At 42.3% G+C, this 21,710-nt stretch overlaps 1 protein-coding gene across 2 annotated transcripts in view; it reads left to right on the top strand.

Moving 5' to 3' along the window:
* Positions 1-21,710, top strand: part of TTLL7 (tubulin tyrosine ligase like 7) — a 95,063-nt gene that overhangs the window by 27,520 nt on the left and 45,833 nt on the right. For both annotated transcript variants that reach the window (XM_070746258.1, XM_070746259.1), the window contains 4 exons: positions 3,798-3,919; positions 9,446-9,513; positions 17,408-17,566; positions 20,650-20,866. In XM_070746258.1, the coding sequence (XP_070602359.1) occupies positions 3,798-3,919; positions 9,446-9,513; positions 17,408-17,566; positions 20,650-20,866 (566 nt within the window). The remainder of the gene's footprint in view (positions 1-3,797; positions 3,920-9,445; positions 9,514-17,407; positions 17,567-20,649; positions 20,867-21,710) is intronic.

Below are 21,710 nucleotides of genomic sequence, written 5' to 3'. Positions count from 1 at the left end.
GAAAAGCACAAATATTGTTGGGCGAACCGAACCCGCACAATTCGGATCCGTACCGAATTTTGTGGTGTTTGGCATGCCGGACCCGAACCCAATTTTTTTTAAAAATTCATGCTTTAGTTCGGCGTTCATGCCAAACACCGTGAAAGCCACCGCCTAGCTGTCATCTGCTGAGAAGAGGAGGAGGAGCCGGGCACCGGTGGCGGCGGAGGAAGGCGAACACCGGGGAGCAGTCAGCTGGTCGGAGGCTGGGAGGGAGGCACAAAAGGAGCTGGGGAATCCCACAAAGAGATTCTGGGGGCGGAGCTTTGACATCACGTACACCGGCAGGTTGATTTCTATGGAATCCAGGAAGTGATCACTTTGGCGTCCTTAGCAACCTGCTGGTATACGTGACATCAAAGCTCCGTCCCGGGAATCGCTTCGTGGGAGGGATTTTATTTATTTATTTATTGATTGATTGATTGATTTGATTTGATTTGTATGCCGCCCCTCTCCGTAGACTCGGGGCGGCTCGGATTCCCCAGCTCCTTCAAAGGGAGGTCTTTTCATGTAAATTTTTTATAAAATTTTTACAAAAAAAAGGACACTGCAGCGGTGCTGCAAGCAAAGGGAGCTCTTTTCATGTAAAAATAAAAGTTTTTATTTTCACGTGAAAGGACCTCCCTTTGCTTGCAGCGCTGCTGCAACGTCCTTTTTCATAAAAATAAAAAATCCATAAAAATAAAAAATGATGAAATTCCGGGGGCGGAGCTTTGGTGCCACGAACTGTTCGGGTTCGGGTTTGGCCAAATTTTGCACAAAGTTCGTCTGAACTTGCCGAACCCGAACATTGTTTGGTTCGCCCATCACTAATTCCCTGTTAACATAAAGCAATTAACCAAGAAGAAAATGAATTATATCTTGTATCTTCCATTATGTAAATTTAGTTAGAAAAACAACTAAGAAACATTTATAAAGTGAGTTCTTGTCAGAGTCAACATATTCTTACAGATTCAAATAAAAATCAATTGGAGGTTTTTAGTAGATTAGAAAGTTAAAAGGTTTTAAGATTTCTTTCATAAGCTGGTATTTGCTCCTAACCTAACACACAACTACTATATTTCTACAGTAGGGTATATTAGATTTGCGGAATACAGCTAGTCCCTGATTTATGACCAAAATTGGAATCAGAATTTCTGTTTCTAAAGAGGACAGTTCTTAAATTAATCGTGTCTAATTTTACAATTTTTTTTGCTGTAGTTAAACAAATCATTATAGTTATTAAGTAAAATCATTTAAGCAATGATTTTATTTAAGTCAATCAGTTAAGCAAATTACTTAAATCAATCAGTTAAACAAATCCCCATTAACTTGTTGGAAGCCAGCTCTGAAGATCACAAATGGTAATCACATGACCCAGATATGTTGCAACCTTCATAAATGCATGCCAGTTTCCAAAATCTGAATTTTGATCAATTTGACTGAGGATGCTGTCACAATCAGAAATGCAAGGACCGGTCATAAATAACTTTTTTCAGAGTTGTACCTTTGAAAAGCCACTAAACAAATGTTTGTAAATTGAGAATTACCTATATTCATATTGTGGGCTGAATAATGTGAGTACAGTGGTCCCTCGATCATCGCGAGGGTTCCGTTCCAGGACCCCTCGCGATGATCGATTTTTCGCGAAGTAGCGGTGCGGAAGTAAAAACACCATCTGCGCATGCGCAGATGGTGTTTTTACTTCCACCGCAGCAGCGAGGAGCCGAAGATTGGGGTTTCCCCGCCGCCTCGCTGCTGCCGCTTATCCGCGCGCGCGCCGCCGGGGCTTCCCCCACCCACCCGGTTAGTGTTGTTGCTTCCCAGCTGGGAAGCGGGCCTCGCGCGCGCGCCGCAGGTGCTTCCCCCACCCACCCGGTTAGTGTTGTTGCTTCCCAGCTGGGAAGCGGGTCTCGCGCGCGCGCCGCAGGGGCTTCCCCCACCCACCCGGTTGGTGTTGTTGCTTCCCAGCTGGGAAGCGGGCCTCGCGCGCGCGCCGCAGGGGCTTCCCCCACCCACCCGGTTGGTGTTGTTGCTTCCCAGCTGGGAAGCGCGTCTCGCGCGCGCGCCGCCGGGGCTTCCCCCACCCACCCGGTTAGTGTTGTTGCTTCCCAGCTGGGAAGCGGGTCTCGCGCGCGCGCCGCAGGGGCTTCCCCCACCCACCCGGTTAGTGTTGTTGCTTCCCAGCTGGGAAGCGGGTCTCGCGCGCGCGCCGCCGGGGCTTCCCCCACCCACCCGGTTGGTGTTGTTGCTTCCCAGCTGGGAAGCGGGCCTCGCGCGCGCGCCGCAGGGGCTTCCCCCACCCACCCGGTTGGTGTTGTTGCTTCCCAGCTGGGAAGCGGGTCTCGCGCGCGCGCCGCAGGGGCTTCCCCCACCCACCCGGTTGGTGTTGTTGCTTCCCAGCTGGGAAGCGGGTCTCGCGCGCGCGCCGCAGGGGCTTCCCCCACCCACCCGGTTGGTGTTGTTGCTTCCCAGCTGGGAAGCGGGTCTCGCGCGCGCGCCGCAGGGGCTTCCCCCACCCACCCGGTTAGTGTTGTTGCTTCCCAGCTGGGAAGCGGGCCTCGCGCGCACGCCGCAGGGGCTTCCCCCACCCACCCGGTTGGTGTTGTTGCTTCCCAGCTGGGAAGCGGGCCTCGCGCGCGCGCCGCAGGGGCTTCCCCCACCCACCCGGTTAGTGTTGTTGCTTCCCAGCTGGGAAGCGGGTCTCGCGCGCGCGCCGCAGGGGCTTCCCCCACCCACCCGGTTGGTGTTGTTGCTTCCCAGCTGGGAAGCGGGCCTCGCGCGCGCGCCGCAGGGGCTTCCCCCACCCACCCGGTTGGTGTTGTTGCTTCCCAGCTGGGAAGCGCGTCTCGCGCGCGCGCCGCCGGGGCTTCCCCCACCCACCCGGTTAGTGTTGTTGCTTCCCAGCTGGGAAGCGGGTCTCGCGCGCGCGCCGCAGGGGCTTCCCCCACCCACCCGGTTAGTGTTGTTGCTTCCCAGCTGGGAAGCGGGTCTCGCGCGCGCGCCGCCGGGGCTTCCCCCACCCACCCGGTTGGTGTTGTTGCTTCCCAGCTGGGAAGCGGGCCTCGCGCGCGCGCCGCAGGGGCTTCCCCCACCCACCCGGTTGGTGTTGTTGCTTCCCAGCTGGGAAGCGGGCCTCGCGCGCGCGCCGCAGGGGCTTCCCCCACCCACCCGGTTGGTGTTGTTGTTTCCCAGCTGGGAAGCGGGTCTCGCGCGCGCGCCGCAGGGGCTTCCCCCACCCACCCGGTTGGTGTTGTTGCTTCCCAGCTGGGAAGCGGGTCTCGCGCGCGCGCCGCAGGGGCTTCCCCCACCCACCCGGTTGGTGTTGTTGCTTCCCAGCTGGGAAGCGGGTCTCGCGCGCGCGCCGCCGGGGCTTCCCCCACCCACCCGGTTGGTGTTGTTGCTTCCCAGCTGGGAAGCGGGCCCCGCGCGCGCGCCCACGCCTTTGCTCGCGCCACTTACCGGGGCAAGAGGGGGAAGACCCAGGGGAAGCCGCTCAGCCCGGTGGGGAAACTCCACCATCTACGAATGCGTGGCCATAGAAAAAAAAGGCCACGCATGCGCAGATGGTGTTGTTTACTTCCGGGTTGAAAACTCGCGATATAGCGTTTAGCGAACATCGAGATCGCGAAACTCGAGGGATCACTGTAATTTTAATAATAATGTTGTGTGCTAATATCTGTTATACATCTAAATATGTAAAATTAAGGTTAGGTCTCTGGATATTGAGAAACCTAATTGTTTATGCTGATTTTCATGTACCGATTTTTGTCTTGTAGTCCGGGTAGCAATAGAAGAAATAGGATTTGCGAAGGCTCGAGATGATGATGAGACAGCAAACCTTATCTGGAGTGACTGTGCTGTACAGCAAGAAAAAATTGCAGATCTCCAGAACTACCAGGTAAAAACCAGGAAGTACTGAGGCATTGATTAAAGTAGTACAGTGATCCCCCGTTTATTGCGTCCCCAACCATTGCGAACAGGGTACTTCGCGATTTTTCAACCCGGAAGTCAAAATACCATCTACGCATGCCTGCGTTTTTTCTATGGGCACGCATGCGTAGATGGCAACCGGGAGATCAGCTGCTGGGTGGCTTTCCTGGGTCTTCCCCCTCTTGCTGGCGTCAGCGAGGAGTTTCCCCACCGCCCACGCAAACTCCTCGCTGCCGCCCGCCCTTCGCCCGCCCACGCCGTTCATTCTCGCCGCACGGGCCTGTCCACGCTGTCTCTCGGCGCTTTCGAGCTGAGTCCGGGAGCGAGTTCGCTCCCGGACTCAGCACGAAAGCGCCGAGAGACAGCGCCAAGGAACGGGCCTGTCCACGCTGTCTCTCGGCGCTTTCCAGCTGAGTCCGGGAGCGAGTTCGCTCCCGGACTCAGCACGAAAGCGCCGAGAGACAGCGCCAAGGAACGGGCCTGTCCACGCTGTCTCTCGGCGCTTTCCAGCTGAGTCCGGGAACGAGTTCGCTCCCGGACTCAGCACGAAAGCGCCGAGAGACAGCGCCAAGGAACGGGCCTGTCCACGCTGTCTCTCGGCGCTTTCCAGCTGAGTCCGGGAGCGAATTCGCTCCCGGACTCAGCACGAAAGCGCCGAGAGACAGCGCCAAGGAACGGGCTTGTCCACGCTGTCTCTCGGCGCTTTCCAGCTGAGTCCGGGAGCGAGTTCGCTCCCGGACTCAGCACGAAAGCGCCGAGAGACAGCGCCAAGGAACGGGCCTGTCCACGCTGTCTCTCGGCGCTTTCCAGCTGAGTCCGGGAGCGAATTCGCTCCCGGACTCAGCTCGAAAGCGCCGAGAGACAGCGCCCCCCGGACCTCCAACCCGGGTTTGGGGGGCTGCTAGGAAGCCCCCCATGCCGGCGGCAAACAGCCGCGCCGCCCCCAATCTTCGGCTCCTCGCTAGCGCTGTGGGAGTAAAAACACCATCTGCACATGCGCAGATGGTGTTTTTACTTCCGCATCGCTACTTCGCGAAAACCCGCTCGTTGCGGGGGCTCCTGGAACGGAACCCTCGCAACGAGCGGGGGATCACTGTAAACTGTTATATGTTTAGGATTTCTCTTAGTACTTCAGGTCAATTAATACTGGCTCAAAATTGGAAACAAACTACAGTGGTACCTCTACTTAAGAACGCCTCTACTTAAGAACTTTTCTAGATAAGAACTGGGTGTTCAAGATAGAAACATAGAAACATAGAAGACTGACGGCAGAAAAAGACTTCATGGTCCATCTAGTCTGCCCTTATACTATTTCCTGTATTTTATCTTACAATGGATATATGTTTATCCCAGGCATGTTTAAATTCAGTTACTGTGGATTTACCAACCACGTCTGCTGGAAGTTTTTTCCAAGGATCTACTACTCTTTCAATAAAACAATATTTTCTCATGTTGCTTTTGATCTTTCCCCCAACTAACTTCAGATTGTGTCCCCTTGTTCTTGTGTTCACTTTCCTATTAAAAAGATTTTTTTGCCTCTTTTTAAGAACCATTTTCTACTTAAGAACCCAAGCCCGGAAAAATTTCCCAGAAAATTTGAGAGCGGCACGAAGGCCCGGCCAGTTTCCTGCCATTCCCCCTTTAATCCTGGCCATCTCGGGCTTTTCTGGGCTGCCAGAGGAGCCTTTTGGTGGTGTTTAAGGAGGCTTTGGCAGTCCAGAATGAACAAAGCATTTTCCTTTCTCTGGGCGCTTGGAGAGGGAATAAACCTTTGCCAACACCCAGAGCAAAGAAATGCTCCATTTGCTCTGGGCAGCGACTGAGCTCCTCCTCTTCTTCCTCCTCCTCCTCCCACCCAAATTCTGAGCTTTTATTTCTTTCCTAATGGGTTTGCACGCATTATTTGCTTTTACATTTTACATTTACATAAAATTGCTTCTACTTACAAACTTTTCTATCTAAGAACCTAGTCACGGAACGAATTAAGTTCTTAAGTAGAGGTACCACCGTATTTTCAACAGATACATTTGGCAGAAGTATGATCAAGGTATGGTTCAGAGTTCCAGACAAAGATTCTAGTATCTATAGCTTAGACCAGGGATGTCAAACTCAAGGCCTGGGCCCCAGATGCGGCCTATGGGGTGCTCAGATCTGGCCTATGGGGCTGCTCTGGAAACAATGAAGAAGTGACCCGTGGTGCTTCTGCCATCAAAAGTGGAGCTTGGGAGAGCTGCATGCTCCATTTTTGCTGGCAGATGGTTTCAGAAGGCCATCCTAGCCAAAAACAGAACTTGGGAGCCCGTTCAGGCCACCACAGGTGCTCCCAACACAAGTGATGTCAAACTGGCCACGCCCATCCTGTCCTAGCCCATCTTGGTCCCCCAGGTCAAACTCAAACCTGATGCAGCCCTCAATGAAATCAACTTTGACACCCCTGGCTTAAGATAATTGTCAACTTTTTGAAATAGACTAGGTTGGGAAACTGACAATTTCCCCAGGCAAATTCATCTTTTTATAATCAGTGTTATATATCTTTAAAAAAAATATACATCACTATATGAACAGTAAGGCATCTGGGTATCACTCATTTGAATACAAGTAATGATAGTACTAATATTATTTGTTATTTAAACCATAATTATGTAATTGTAATAATATTCTTAAAACATATTTGAATTAAAATATAAGCCTTCATTATTTAATTTTTCAACATTTTAGTTCTCCATTCTAACAACAATCATTAAAATTTACATAGTACTGTATATTTATATCTAGCTATTACTTTTAATATTTTTTATAAAAATATGTATAATAATATTTTCCACATTTCTTGTGTCTGCCTCTATTCTAGTAAAGCCAATCTTATGTTACAAAACATTTCCTCTATCTTTCATCTCTTGTCCACTTTAATATTTTAATTCTCATTCATTTTTTAACTTGCCTCCCAAATTCGTCTCTTGGGTCGTCTTCTCTATATACATCTTTCCTGTTTAATTTAAATATTTCTTCCATCTGTACTATCTTTTGTTGCCAAATCTCCAGAGGATCTGCCCAACTCTCCATTTTCTTTTCAAAGATTCTGTCTATCTAGTATCATTTTTTGATCTTTTAGTATGTATTTTCCCTAAATTGTTTCAGAAGTTTTTATTATCTTCTCTCTCTTATCTTCTTGTTTTGTTTGTCTATTTAGTTCTGTCTTTTCCTTGGCCTCTTCATTGTTTCTATTTTCTGGGCTTTTTGATCATTATTCGTTATCCCTTGTGGATCACTTTCTAACCTTCCATTTATTTTATTAATTAAGTCCAGTATCTCCCTGTGGTTATTTGTCATAGTATCCTGAATGCTTTGAAACATTGTCACCAATTGCATTCTCAAGTCCAAATATCGCTCAGTAATTTGTCAATGTATGACACTGCCCCAGAGTCTCAATTATTTTTGCCTTCAGAAAATTGAAAAGGATACTATTTTCTTAGTCCTGAAGTTGCTCCTCCTGCAATACAGTAATATGGTTCTTTATGTCCCACAATTAGTCAATTTAGCTGTTTTTAGGTAATCCAGGAAAATTTCCAAATGTGTCCCTAAGTCCCCACTATAGATTTAATCATAACTCCTGCTATTTAAAAGTCATTTTACTTAGATGTCTTCTGTATTTTCAATATAGAGCTCCAGTAGTCATGGGACAGATAAATATAAAACTATAGATAGCACAATAGTCCTCCAAGTGTTGTTTCCACTTTCTCCTCTGTTTTATCAGTATTTTTCTTATGGTTGTAGGAATATAATGTATTCCATTCACCAGTAGATGGCGCCTTCTGTTTAACGTCAGTGTTGCATAAATTCTAACAAGTTCTGTTTGTATTTATTCAAACAAACAATCAAAATTCTGACAAGTAATTCTAGCATTTTAAAATGTTTATTGCCAATAAAAATTAGAGTTCCAATCTTCCTATGTTTGATTTTATGCTGTCTTCTTAATATCCATTTCTTTCACGTCTATGCTTTTTCTCTCTGTACTGTAATTGTTTGTATATTAAACAAACACTTCAAAGAGTCCCTTTTCCAGAGTTTATTATCTTTAGGGTAGGTTTCAGGTTAAAAAAAGTCACCTCACCCAGTTCCAGTCACTATGCATCCACACTGCTCCAGCAGAGTCTTTGTTTCTTCGGCTGCCCCAGCTTCACGGAAGCCATAATGGCTGCCTCTCCCTTGTTGGATGAGAGGATCAAGCAGGAGAGCAATTGCTCTCTGCAACCTGCAGGGCACCCCGCCACTTTTCATCATCCCTACAGGGTGACTTTAAGCCCTTATGGAGCCCTCCAATGAAGGGATTTGTGTCTGATAGTGCCATGACATTTTATTTTTTTAATTATATTTTATTTATTTATTTCGTCCAATACACAATACACATTGAAGAGAATAAACATTTATTTATTTATTTTATTTATTTATTAGATTTGTATGCTGCTCCTCTCCGTAGACTCGGGGTGGCTTACAACAATAATAAAACAATGTATGACAAATCTAATATTTAAAGTAACTAAAAACCCCTTATTAAAAAGCAAAACATACACACAAACATACCATGCATAAATTGTATAGGCCTGGGGGAGAGGGGGATATCTCAATTCCCCCATGCCTGATGACAGAGGTGGGTTTTAAGGAGCTTGTGAAAGGCAAGGAGGGTGGGGGCAATTCTGATCTCTGGGGGGAGTTGGTTCCAGAGGGTCGGGGCCACCACAAAAAAGGCCCTTCCCCTGGGTCCCGCCAAACGACATTGTTTAGTCGACAGGACCTGGAGAAGGCCAACTCTATGGGACCTAACTGGTCGCTGAGATTCGTGTGGCAGTAATACAGTAATGTAGTAATACTGTATATCTCAAACAAAGGATAGAAGAAGAGATATAAGAATAAAATACGTCAATGAAGAATAGAGGAAAAGATATATGAATGGAAGAAAAGATATAGGAGATATAGAAGAGACAATTGGACAGGGGACGGAAGGCACATTAGTCTGTGTATCTTTTTCAAGATTCCCTTTGTACCACACTACAGCAGTAGAGACCTGTCATATGATAATGTTTTTGCAATTTTACTTTCACATTCTCTAACTGCTTGTTGGAAGCTGTTTGTTAAGCACAGGAATGTCTGCACATGACTGCAGGACACACACTGCTGCAAATGCACACTGCTTGCAAAGCATGATCAAAAGACTGGTATGTTGCAATGGTCATAAATGTGAGAATTGAATGCAAATTTGTTTGTTTTTTAAACCATTGTAATTGCAAATAGTTGCTAAATGAGAACGTTGGTTAGCGAACATTACCTGTACATATTTCTGGTCAATACACTATTTACTAAATGTCAGAAGCTTCAGAACATATTTAGTAATATTATTTTGCACTTACAATTATTAACTCATCTTCAGCTTTAATATGTATCAGCTTTGTATCAGAAATTCCTATCTAATGCGTGTCTTCTTCTTCTTTTTAACCAGAGAATCAACCATTTTCCTGGAATGGGGGAAATCTGTAGGAAGGACTTCTTGGCACGAAACATGACTAAGTAATTTGCTTTCTTTTTTCTTTTTAAAAAAATAATTCAATTCAATTCAATTTATTAGATTTGTATGCTGCCCCTCTCCGAAGTTGGTTACAATGCAGATTAAGAAGTTTAAATATGGCTAGTAGTTTATTTTACTGGATATCTAAGTAGTCATTAGTATTTCCTGAATGTCATCCAGTTCCTTTTATGACTTGTAGACTTCAACTCCCAGGATTCCTTAGCCAGTCATGAATTCTGGGAGTTGAAGTCCACAAGTCATAAAGGGGCCACTTCTGCTTTATGCCTTAAAACTTCTTGAAAGCTTCCAGTTAGCCTGCATGGCAAAAGAAGATAGTTTTTTGGCCTGATCCAGGAAAATTTGCTTTTTTAAATCAATTTGATTATGTTTTCTTTGCATTTGTTCATAAGCAACAGAAAAATATTTCAAATTGGAAAAAATGGAAAAAACATTTCTTGTAAGGGACTCTTCAAATACGTCTCTTGTAAACATGCAATTCATATTTATATACATATGAATAATTTGATTTTTATTTTATGCTGAGTCGCTAGATAACACCCAACAAATTTATAAGCATAAAATAGTTACCCTATTTCCCCCCCCTCCCTCATCTCTATTGTATTTATGACATTTTATCAAGGCAGTGGAGGTGTATGCAGGTGTATTTGCGCACGTGATAAAACTCTTAATTCCCAAATTTTGAAACATTACTGTAAAAAAAGTCAAATTGAAAACCAGCAATTTTGCTAGCCAGCTTGGTCTAGTGTTTTAGGCACCAGGCCAGAAACTAGGAAAGTGTGAGTTCTAGTCACACTCTTAGGCGTGAAAGTTGGCCTGGTGACTTCGTGTCAATCACTTTTGCTCACCTTGACTCACCTCACAGGATTGTTTGTGGAGAGAAAATAAGAGGAGAAAGGAGTACAGTGATACCTCGTCTTACAAACGCCTCGTCATACAAACTTTTCAAGATACAAACCTGGGGTTTAAGATTTTTTTGCCTCTTCTTACAAACTATTTTCACCTTACAAACCCACCGCCGCCGCTGGGAATCCCTGCCTCCGGACTTCCGTTGCCAGCAAAGCATCTGTTTTTGCGCTGCTGGGATTCCCCTGAGGCTCCCCTCCATGGGAAACCCCACCTCTGGACAGAAGTCCGGAGGTGGGGTTTCCCAGCGAGGGGAGCCTCAGCAAAATCGCAGCATCGCAAAAACACAGAGGTCCGGAGTTGGGGTTTCGAGGACTTCAGTGTTTTTGTGATGCTGCGATTTCACTGATGCTCCCTTCGCTGGGAAACCCCACCTCAGGATTTCCGTTGCCAGCGAAGCGCTCATTTTTGCGATGCTGGGATTCTCCTGTTGGGATTCCCCTGCAGCATCACAAAAACACGGAAATCCGGGGGTGGGGTTTCCCATGGAGGGGAGCCTCAGGGGAATCCCAGCAGCGCAAAAATAGATGCTTCGGCTGGCAAAAGGGGTGAGTTTTGGGCTTGCACGCATTAATCGCTTTTCCACTGATTCCTATGGGAAACATTGTTTCATCTTACAAACTTTTCACCTTAAGAACCTCGTCCCGGAACCAATTAAGTTTGTAAGACAAGGTATCACTGTATTAGGTATGTTTCCTTCCTGAAGCTATTTATAATAAATAATAAAGGTGGGATAAAAATAAATACTTTTCAGGGGGTTGATTTCAGGAGCTTTGGGTAGGGCAGAATGGTACAGATATGGTTTGGCTAGTCATACAACCCATTGCCTGTGGCTTGCCCTTCTCTACCCTAAAACATATAGTTATAATAAGAGGGAAGCATTCACATCAATACTTTCAGTGCTCAGTAAGCAGGAAAAAATGTTCTGACATTAACCATTTTAGTTGTTATTTCAAAAAGAGCTTGAACTAATTAATTGAGCATTACTAATGCCTTAAACTGAGGGAAGACAAGCCTTCGGGACTGCTTCTTTGTTTGATACTTGAATTGTCTGTTTTCCAGATGCTTGGAAAAATGGATGGGCCTCTCTAGAATGGGTTTCTTTTCTTCTTTTTATTTCTCCCTTTCATTGATTAGGCCACTTTTGTACAGGGTGCCCTGGGGGAAAGCATTTTGAAATTCCCTGATGTTTCCCTGACATTTCCCTGTAACTTGCGATCTAGTTAAGGCGCGGTCATAGATGACATCATACCAAACGGCTAAGCCGTGGAGAAGTATCGGTAGCTGAGGAAGCAAGTTGTTGTTGTTGTTATTACTATTATTATTATTATTATTATTATTATTATTATTATTATTATTATTATTATTATTAATTAGATTTGTATGCCGCCCCTCTCCGCAGACTCGGGGTGGCTCACAGCAGTGACAAAAACAATATACATTGACAAATCTAATAATTCAAAATCTAAAATAACACTTGTACATTTAAAAATCTAAAAGCAAAGAACCCCAATATAAAAGACATACATACAGTCATATCATGCACTAAAACTACATAGGCAGGGGGAGATGTCTCAGTTCCCCCATGCTAGATGACAGAGGTGGGTTTTAAGGAGTTTACGAAAGGCAAGGAGGGTAGGGGCAGTTCTAATCTCTGGAGGGAGCTGATTCCAGAGGGTCAGGGCCACCACAGAGAAGGCTCTTCCCCTGGGTCCCGCCAGACGACATTATTTGTTGTTGTTGCCACAGTTACGCTCATTCCCTGATTTCCCTGTTTTCCAGGTTTGCTGGACACCCTGTTTGTAGCTTAATGGGATTTCCTCCCTCTTTTCTAAATAGAGAACAGAATCAGTTGTATGAAGAAAGCATCCCAGAACAGTTTCCCCATGGAAAAAATAGCCCACTGTTCCTCAAAATAGCACCTTTCAAATTTGTCCGTGTACCTCTGAGCATTCTCAGCTGATATACCGAGAGGAAATCATGGAAGATATAATTCTATATATCCAGAGAACATCAGATTAGAGAAGATCTAGGCTTGACTTTCAATAGCAACCTTCAGAGTTACAGGTAGTCCTCGACTTTCGACCGAAACTGAAGCCAACATTTCTGTTGTTGAGACATTTGTTAAATGAGTTTTGTCCCATTTTATGACAGTTCTTGGCACAGTTGTTAAATGAATCACTGCAGTTGTTAAGTGAACCTGGTTTCCCCATTGGCTTTGTTTGTCAGAAGGTCTCAGAAGATGATCACATGACCCCGAGACTCTGCATCCGTCTAAATATGAACCAGTTGCAAGCATCTGAGTTTCCCCCTCAAATTTTAGAAAGTTTTTACATATATAATGTTCTGTTGGGCTCTCTGGTAGACTCCTCCCAAAAATTCACAGGTACAAATTTCAGACACACACACGTTTGAAAATTCAAAACAATGTTCTTTATAATGAAAATTCACTTAAACTAAGCCCTCTTTTGGTATAGCAAAGAGCACTCGTCTCCAAACAAACTGGTAATTTGTACAAGTCCCTTATCAGTTCTTTGATACTTAGCTTGCAGCTGTGAGGCAATTCACAGTCCTTCTTCTTTCACAAAGTGAAACACACTTTACTCTGGTTTAGTTTCAAAGCAGGGAAAAATCAGCACACAAAAGGTCAAAGTCAGTAAAGCAGTCACGAAACACAAGGATCAGATAATCCTCCACAATGGCCAAACCCACAGGCTGCTCTTTATAGCAGCCTCACTAATTACCACAGCCCCACCCAACCACAGGTGGCCTCATTTTCTTTGATAATAATCTCTCAGTTGTTGTTGCCTATGCATCGCTCTCCACATGCGTGGCTGTATTATTAACTCTTGTTCTGAATCCAAGGAGGAGCTAGATAATTGATCTCCTTCTGAGCTGTCTGCCACACTCTCCTCCTCCCTGTCACTCATGTCTTCTTGGTCAGAGGAGCCTTCATCAGCAGATTCCACCGAGGGGCGGGGGAACAGGCCTGCAGCATATGGAAGTCTTCTCCACATCCACAGTCCTTGGGGCAGGAGCTGGGCCAGAGCTAACCACAACATATAAAAGCCAAAATCACTCATGCCGTAATCACAAACTCTCCAGAGCTGTAAAACTTATAATTTTGAAATTTGCCATGCATGTTCCTCATGGCTTCTAAGTGCTCACTAAGGAAGGATTTTTCGAAATGACCATCAGAGGGGTTTGTGCACAAGTGGGTGGGAGGTGGGGTGATTAGGATGAAAAAATAGCCAGACAGTGCCGGGTCATCAGAAGTTAAATCAGAAACTTCATCAGAAGTTAAATATAAAAAAAATTCAATGTCTGCATAAACAGTGTGTTGTCTGAGTATAGTTGCTTTTGAGAAATAATCATAATAAAAACAATGATATTTATAATATTAATATTGATCACATAATAATAGAAGTATTTGCTTATCCATTTCAGTGGATCTTCCATATGTAGTTAATCATTCTCTTATGCTTCCATATTTCTAACTTCTGTTTCTGCTAGTTAGCATAGATAAAACAAACCCCATGTTACAAAGTATTCAGTTTCTCCCTTTTCCTTAATTTTAAGTGTGATAAATTTTAAATTTATCAATTTCTGCCCATTCTAGTATTCTTTTATTTTCATTTTCTTCATCAGGGATCTCTTTGTTTTTTTTCACTGTTGTGCAAACACAATTCTAGGTGTTGTTAACACATGTAAAATTAAATTTGTATTCCCTTTATTGTATTTTTCTGGTAAAATAGCAAACAGAAATATTTCTGGTTTTAGATTTATGTATTGCTTTGCCATTTTTTAAAACCATGTATGTATTTTTGTTCAATACTTTTTTTCCCTTTGGGCATATCCATCACATATTATAATACGAATCCAGTTGTCTGATTACATTTCCAGTATTTAGCGGACATGTCCTTAAACATCTTTTCCAGTTTTGCTGGTGAAAAGTGCCATTTATAAAACATTTATATAGATTTTCTTTAGATACAGTTGACATTGTTAGTTTATAATTCTTATCCCACAATTTCTGCCATTTATCTAACTCTATAGTATAATCAAAAATTTTAGCCCATACTACCATTGTTTCCTTCACTTGCTCTTCTTTTATTTTAATGCTCGATAAGTACTACACATTTTTGATTAGTTTTTCATATATCCCTGTTAGTATCTCATCTAGTTCTGTTGATTCTTTATAAAAGCGATTCTAAATGAAAAAGGGGAACTTAAAACTAAGCAAGAAGTGAATAGTAATGGGATAGATTTAGTGTGGTGACTGCAAATGCAAATACAATCAAGATATAAGAAAGATGCTAAAATGTATGGTTTTTAGCAAGCATCTGAGTTTTGATCATGTGACCATGGAGATGCTGCAACCATTGCAAGTGTCAAAAGATGGTCATAAATCTTGAGTGAGATCATCCGAGGGCACGGGGTGAGTTACCATCAGTATGCTGATGACACTCAGCTATACATTTCCACCACGTGTCCACTCAGTGAAGCAGTGGAAGTGATGTGCCGGTGTCTGGAGTCTGTTAGGGTCTGGATGGACATTAACAGGCTCAGACACAACCCCAACAAGACGGAGTCGCTATGGGTTTTGCCTCCCAAGGACAATTCCATCTGTCCGTCCATTACCCTGGGTGGGGGGAGCTTCTGACCCCCTCAGAAAGGGTTCGCAACTTGGGTGTCCTTCTTGATCCACAGCTGACATTAGACCACCATCTTTTGGTTATAAAAACTTTCCGTCAGTAAAAAGTTTCTATCATGTCAAATACAGTTCACATTTTTCAGATATTTAGGATCCGAGTCATCTAATAGCAGGAACAATTGGTGGGGTGAAGATATGAGACTAATCTCAGTTTGAATATACTTGTGACATTAAGAATACAGCTAGTCCTTGACTTGCAACTGTCTGAAGTTCTGACAGACCTATGGGGTGCATGGGAAGGTGACTTACAACCCATAATTAAAGTTTTGATAGTCATTTCCCCCGTCATGGTCACATGACTGTGCCTTGGAAGCTTGACATCTAGGCTGCATTTATGGCTGTTTGCAGCATCTTGCGATCACACAACTGCATTTTATGATGGTTTTGTGAAAAATGGCATTTTCTTCCATTTTTTTGCAAAATCGTACCCATAACAACCACTGGTTCACTTAACAGCCTGATGATTACAATTTAAAAAAGATTAAAATTCATAGATTTTCTCAGGTACAGGTATAATGGTCTTGGTATATTCGGGTTTCTTCCCGTGTAGGATTTGGAAATTTCTGGCGACGTTTCGATGAGGTCCCACTCGTCATCTTCAGGCTGGTGTTTCTGTCCTTGTTCTAGGGCGAACACAGCAGCCAATTGCTGAGCCATCAAACCACACCCAGCCACCAGTATTTATAGAAGGAAGGCAGCTCAGGTCTCGCTGTGTTCACCCTAGAACAAGGACAGAAACACCAGCCTGAAGATGACGAGTGGGACCTCGTCGAAACGTCGCCAGAAATTTCCAGATCCTACATGGGAAGAAACCCGAATATACCAAGACCATCATATCTTAAATCACAGTACTGACATTATTTGGGATCTGTAATAACCATAAGCACAATTATAATAATTGCCATGATGGTTATGGGTTTTTCTGTTTTCATTTTGAAGTGTTCTTTCCACAGTTAGTTAGTTGCTTTTGTAACAGGCTCTTTATTGTACACACACCCTGACACTCTTGGCTCAAATCCTAGATCTGCAGATGGCCATTTGTGCAAGTTTTGTACCCATATAAGCAATTAGTAATTGTATACAATTTCTCAGCCAAATTAAAGGAATGACAGCAAAGTTGTTATGCTTCTCTCCTTGTTTTGCTATTTATTGTAAAGTGACAAATGTAATAGTAGTACCTGACTTTAATCAATATTTCTTTAGTTCAACCTTTGGGGATATGAAGATCTTTATTTATACCTGTCATTTCTGTGGTAGTTCTTGTAACAATCTTATATTTTTCTGCCTCCTTTAAAAGAAGGGAGTACAAATAAATTGTAAGCAATTTAATGTACTTCCATCTCAATTGATGAGAAAAATTCTGAGTCTGAATTTTGAGTTTTGAGTAGGAATGAGGAACAAAAAGAAATTATGCAGATTCACTAAAGTAACGACACACACACTGAAATCCAGATCTTATAATGATAATATGTACTATAGGATAAACTTAATTTTGGCACTTTCCCTATTGAGTTATGGTTTCCAGTAAAGCATTACAGTGGCAATCCAAAATATATTTGGCGAAAAATGCCCTTAAACTACAGGTGGCCCTCGATTTACAATAATTTGTGTGGTGACCAAAATTACAATAGCACTGAAAAAAGTGACTTATAGCTGTTTTTCACACTTACTGCCTTTATTTATTTATTTATTTATTTATTTATTTATTTATTTATTTATTTATTTATTTATTTATTTATTTATTTATTTATTTATTTATTTATTTATTTATTTATTTATTTATTTATTTATTTATTTATTTATTTATTAGATTTGTATGCCGCCCCTCTCCGAAGACTTTGCAGCACCCTCTATGGTCATGTGATCAAGATTCAGATGCTTGGCAGCTGGCTCTTATTTATGACCATTGTAGTATTCTGGTGTCATGTTGACATCTTTTGTGACCTTTTCACAAGCAACATCAATGGGAATGCCCGATTCACAACAACTGTGTTACTAACTTAACAACAGCATAAAGAACTGTTGTAAAATGGGGCAAAATTCCCTTAACAACTGTCTCACTTACCAACATAAATTTTGGGGTCAGTTGTGGTCGTAAGTCAAGGATTACCTGTATAACTTCTAAGAATACAATATATACTTGTATATGAATATGTTTTTCTTCCTCCAGTTTGCTGCTGCTAAACACTGCATTAAATCCAAATTGAAACCGCAGATATGAAAATGCACTTGGGTTTATTTGGTTCTGTTTTTTTCAGAATGATGAAATCTCAGCCTCAAGAATATAATTTCATTCCTCGGACGTGGATTTTTCCAGCAGAGTTTACCCAGTTCCAGAACTTTGTAAAAGAACTTAAAAGAAAGCGCCGACAGAAAACGTTCATAGTCAAACCAGCTAATGGTGCCATGGGACATGGGTAGGTGCGGTGGTAACCCAGTTCTTCCACATGAGTACCTTTGTTTATATTAGTGGAATTATAATCAGATATCGAGTTTCTAAAAATGCTTTCATTCATAACAAGGACAGTAAGCAGGTTGTTTGTTTGTTTGTTTGTTTGTTTATTTATTCATTCATTCATTCATTCATTCATTCATTCATTCATTCATTCATTCATTCATTCATTTATATGCCTTATATTTTATTTATTTATTCATTTGTTTGCTTGTTTGTTAGATTTTTTAAATGCCAACCCTTCTCCTTAGACTCAGGGTGGCTTACAACATGTTAGCAACAGCACTTTTTTTAAACAGAGCCAGCATATTGCCCCCACAATCCGGGTCCCCATTTTACCCACCTCGGAAGGATGGAAGGCTGAGTCAACCTTGAGCCGGTGATGAGATTTGAACCACTGACCTGCAGATCTAGCAGTCAGCTTTAGTGGCCTGCAGTACTGCACTCTACCCACTACCCCACCCTCGGCTCATACTATACTGGCAAGAAATATTTCCTTTCAAATAGTGGACTGGATTCGTTAGTTTTGTTTCTGATTATATGTAGTCCTTGCTTAACAATGCTAATTTGGACTGGAAGTTCTATCCTTAAGGGATGTGGTCATACATCAAAAAACCTAAGTGACTGCGCTGCTTAATGACAGTAGCTCTGAAACTCCCAATGCTGTCATTAAGCAAGGACCACAATTTCCAATTTCCTGTTGGATTCCCTATTGACTTTGCTTATGGAAAGTTGGCAGGGAAACTCATTAATCACAATCAGCTGACCGCAGGTTGCTCTAAAAACCGTAAGTTGAAGGTACAATTGTAACTATCACTCATTCAGCATTGTTGTAAGTTTGAGCAGCTACTGAATGAATAATCATTAAGTGAGGACTACCTGTAATAATTTGTTTATTGTTTATTTATTAAACAAATGTATGTAACTGTGCAATAATTATAGTTTGAGAAGTATTCAAATATTTGGTAGCTATATAGTATAATAGATTTGGTGTACATGCCAAATCCACTTACCTTCGCCACCAGTTTGCATCGTGTCCCTTCGTGCAAATTATCTTCTGTGCATGCTCAGAAGGTGGCTTCAGCCTGAGATACAGCTGAGGAGCTGCTCAGCTGTGCTTCAGGTAAAGAAATCAAGGTCGGTGGGCAGGTGGAAGGGTTTTTTTTCACAGCAGAGATCAAGGAAAAGTCTTCGGAGAGGGGCGGCATACAAATATAATAATAATAATAATAATAATAATAATAATAATAATAATAATAATAATAATCTAAACACTGAAAAAATAGCTGAAAAGTAGAAAAAAAAAGATGGCAGCGTGCATGGACCGGCACAGACAGAACTGGATCTGTGACCAGTGTTCCCTCTAACGTGAGTTGTGCACTATAGCGCAGGAGATTTGAGATGTCTGCCCACGAGTTTCCAATTCCAGCGCGGAAGTCTGACCTCTGCGCTGGAATTGGCAATTAGAATAAGGTGACCAGACCTTGATCATTTGTCCCGACTCCAAAATGCGGCATGACTTTAAAACTGACTGGATTGGATTTCCACCCTCGAGAGAAAAGCCCAGCCGGCTAATTTCCCCCCTCCCTCCGATTCCAAAATGCGGCGTGACTTTAAAATTGACTGGATTGGATTTCCACCCTCGAGAGGAAAGCCAGGTCACCAACGAGTTGCTAATGGTTCAGACGATCTGGTTCAAACCTGGAGGAACCCATCCCTTGTACATGCCTTAGAACACTGATGGTGAACCTTTTTTTGCTCAGGTGCCAAAAGCGGGTGTGCATGCAAGATAACGTGTGCGAACGTGCCCATACCCATAATGCAATGCCCTCACCCCTGTGCATGTATGTTGCCTTCCTGCATGCGCACAGTGCATCCCATGCTCCTCTCCTGCTCATGCACACAGGCCTCATTGAAGCCTCCGGATTTCCAGTAGTCTCCGTTGGGCTGTTTTTCGCTCTCCTCGGGGTTCAGGAAAGCCTCCTGAAGTCTGGGAGAGTGGAAAATGGCCAAATCGGCCAACCAGAAGTTTGGAAATGAACTTCCAGTTGGGCCATTGGACTGTTTTTTACTGTCCCTAGGCTTTAGGAGACCTTTCCTTAACCCTGGGGACGATGAAAAACAGCCAAACAGAAGGCGGGAAATCAGCTGGCCAGCACGCAAGTGTGCGCTGGAGCTGGCATAGGGCAATATGACTTCAGTAACCGAGTTGTCGAAGCGTGGAACTCATTACCGGACTCCATAGTGTCATCCCCAAACCCCCAACACTTTACCCTTAGATTATCTACGGTTGACCTATCCATATTCCTAAGAGGTCTGTAAGGGGCGAGTACAAGTGCATTAGGTGCCTTCCGTCCCCTGTCCTATTGCTCCCTATATCTCCTATACCTTTCTTCTATTCCTATATCTCTTCTTCTATTCTTTCATTAATATGTTCTATTACTATACCTTCTTTTCTATTATTTCTTAGATATATTTTACTATGAGTATCTCCTCTATAATCTTCATCATGTATTTTACTATGTGTATATAGATATATACCCACTAAAACCCTCATTGTGTATTGGACAAAATAAATAGATAAAATAAATAAATAGATTAAAAGATAGATTTTTAAGCACCGGAGTCCTGCAGAAGACATAGCCTCCCGTCCCCTGTCCTATTGTCTCTCCTATATCTCATATATCGTATCTACTATTCTTCTATTCTATTCTTATATTACTCTCATAATATCCTTATATTCTCTAATTGATATATTCTCTTCCTAAATTTTCACTTCTATTTGTTCTCTAATATATTTTACTCAAGTATAACCTCTATAGCCTTCATTGTGTATTATTCTGCATTGGACTAACTAACTAACTAACTAACTAACTAACTAACTAACTAACTAACTAACTAACTAACTAACTAAATAAATAAATAAATAAATAAATAAATAAATAAATAAATAAATAAATAATAAAATAAAATAAAATATATTTTTTAAAAATAAAATAATTAGCCAGAATGAAAAGTCTTCAGTTTTTCTTTTTTGCCTTTTATCAGGATCTCCCTTGTCAGAAATGCAGAAAAGCTTCATTCCCAGGACCACCTCATAGTTCAAGAATACCTTGACAAGCCCTTCCTTATGGAAGGCTACAAATTTGATTTAAGGGTGTACATTCTGGTAACGTCATGTGATCCACTTAAAATATTTTTATATCATGATGGATTAGTGAGAATGGGCACTGAGAAATATCATCCACCCAATGAATCCAATTTGGTAAGTAAATGTTTGAATTAATAAAAATAGTGCAACCATATATGTTTATGAGTCTTCAGAGAGGGGTGGCATACAAATCTAATAAATTGAATTGAATTGAATTAGGCAAAACCTATGGTATATATATGAGAGGTTTTCAAACATTGCAACTCTAAGACTTGAGGACTCTAAGACTATGCTGGCTGGAGAATTCTGGGAGTTGAAGTCCACAAGTCTTAAGGTTGCCAAGTTTCGGGACCCCTGATATATTTTGTAATAGAGAACAGCTAGGTATTGATTGCAAGTGAAATTGGTTTGGAATGATTATATTTGGATTTGTTTTTAATTTCTGTTGAGTTGAAAGACAGAAGAGTACAATGGTTGAGGGTATCAAAAGCTGCTGAGAGGCCTAAAAAGGTGGGATGTGTCCACAATCTTTATCTACAACCAATGTGGATGTGGCATCTTGATTCCATGCTCAATTCTAAACACTGGTTTAAAAAGGGTCCAGCGAATTCATTTCCTTCTACATTGAATTATGTTTAGCTTTTGATCCTGGAGACAATATACAGATTTCATGACTAGGCAGAATTATTCTTCATCAGTTTATTCATTTTACCAAATTGTATGCTAGCAAATTTGAATAGTTTGGGATATCTAAATAAGTTTTTCCTTTTTGTCTCTTCTGAATTTCCAACTTTGGTATGTCATTAGATAAATAAAATTAAATAAATGAATAAATTAGATAAAGGAAAAAAACCCTACAAGGTTGATTCCCCGATCCCATCATTTTAAAAAATTCCTCTGTTTCATATTTAACTTTTAACAATAAAAAGTATATTTTCTGCAATGTAAAAACTGCTTC

The sequence above is a fragment of the Erythrolamprus reginae genome, chromosome 3, assembly GCF_031021105.1.
Source record: "Erythrolamprus reginae isolate rEryReg1 chromosome 3, rEryReg1.hap1, whole genome shotgun sequence".
Taxonomy (NCBI): domain Eukaryota; kingdom Metazoa; phylum Chordata; class Lepidosauria; order Squamata; family Dipsadidae; genus Erythrolamprus; species Erythrolamprus reginae.
Note: the sequence above shows the minus strand (reverse complement) of the source record. Positions and strands in the feature narration are given on the sequence as shown.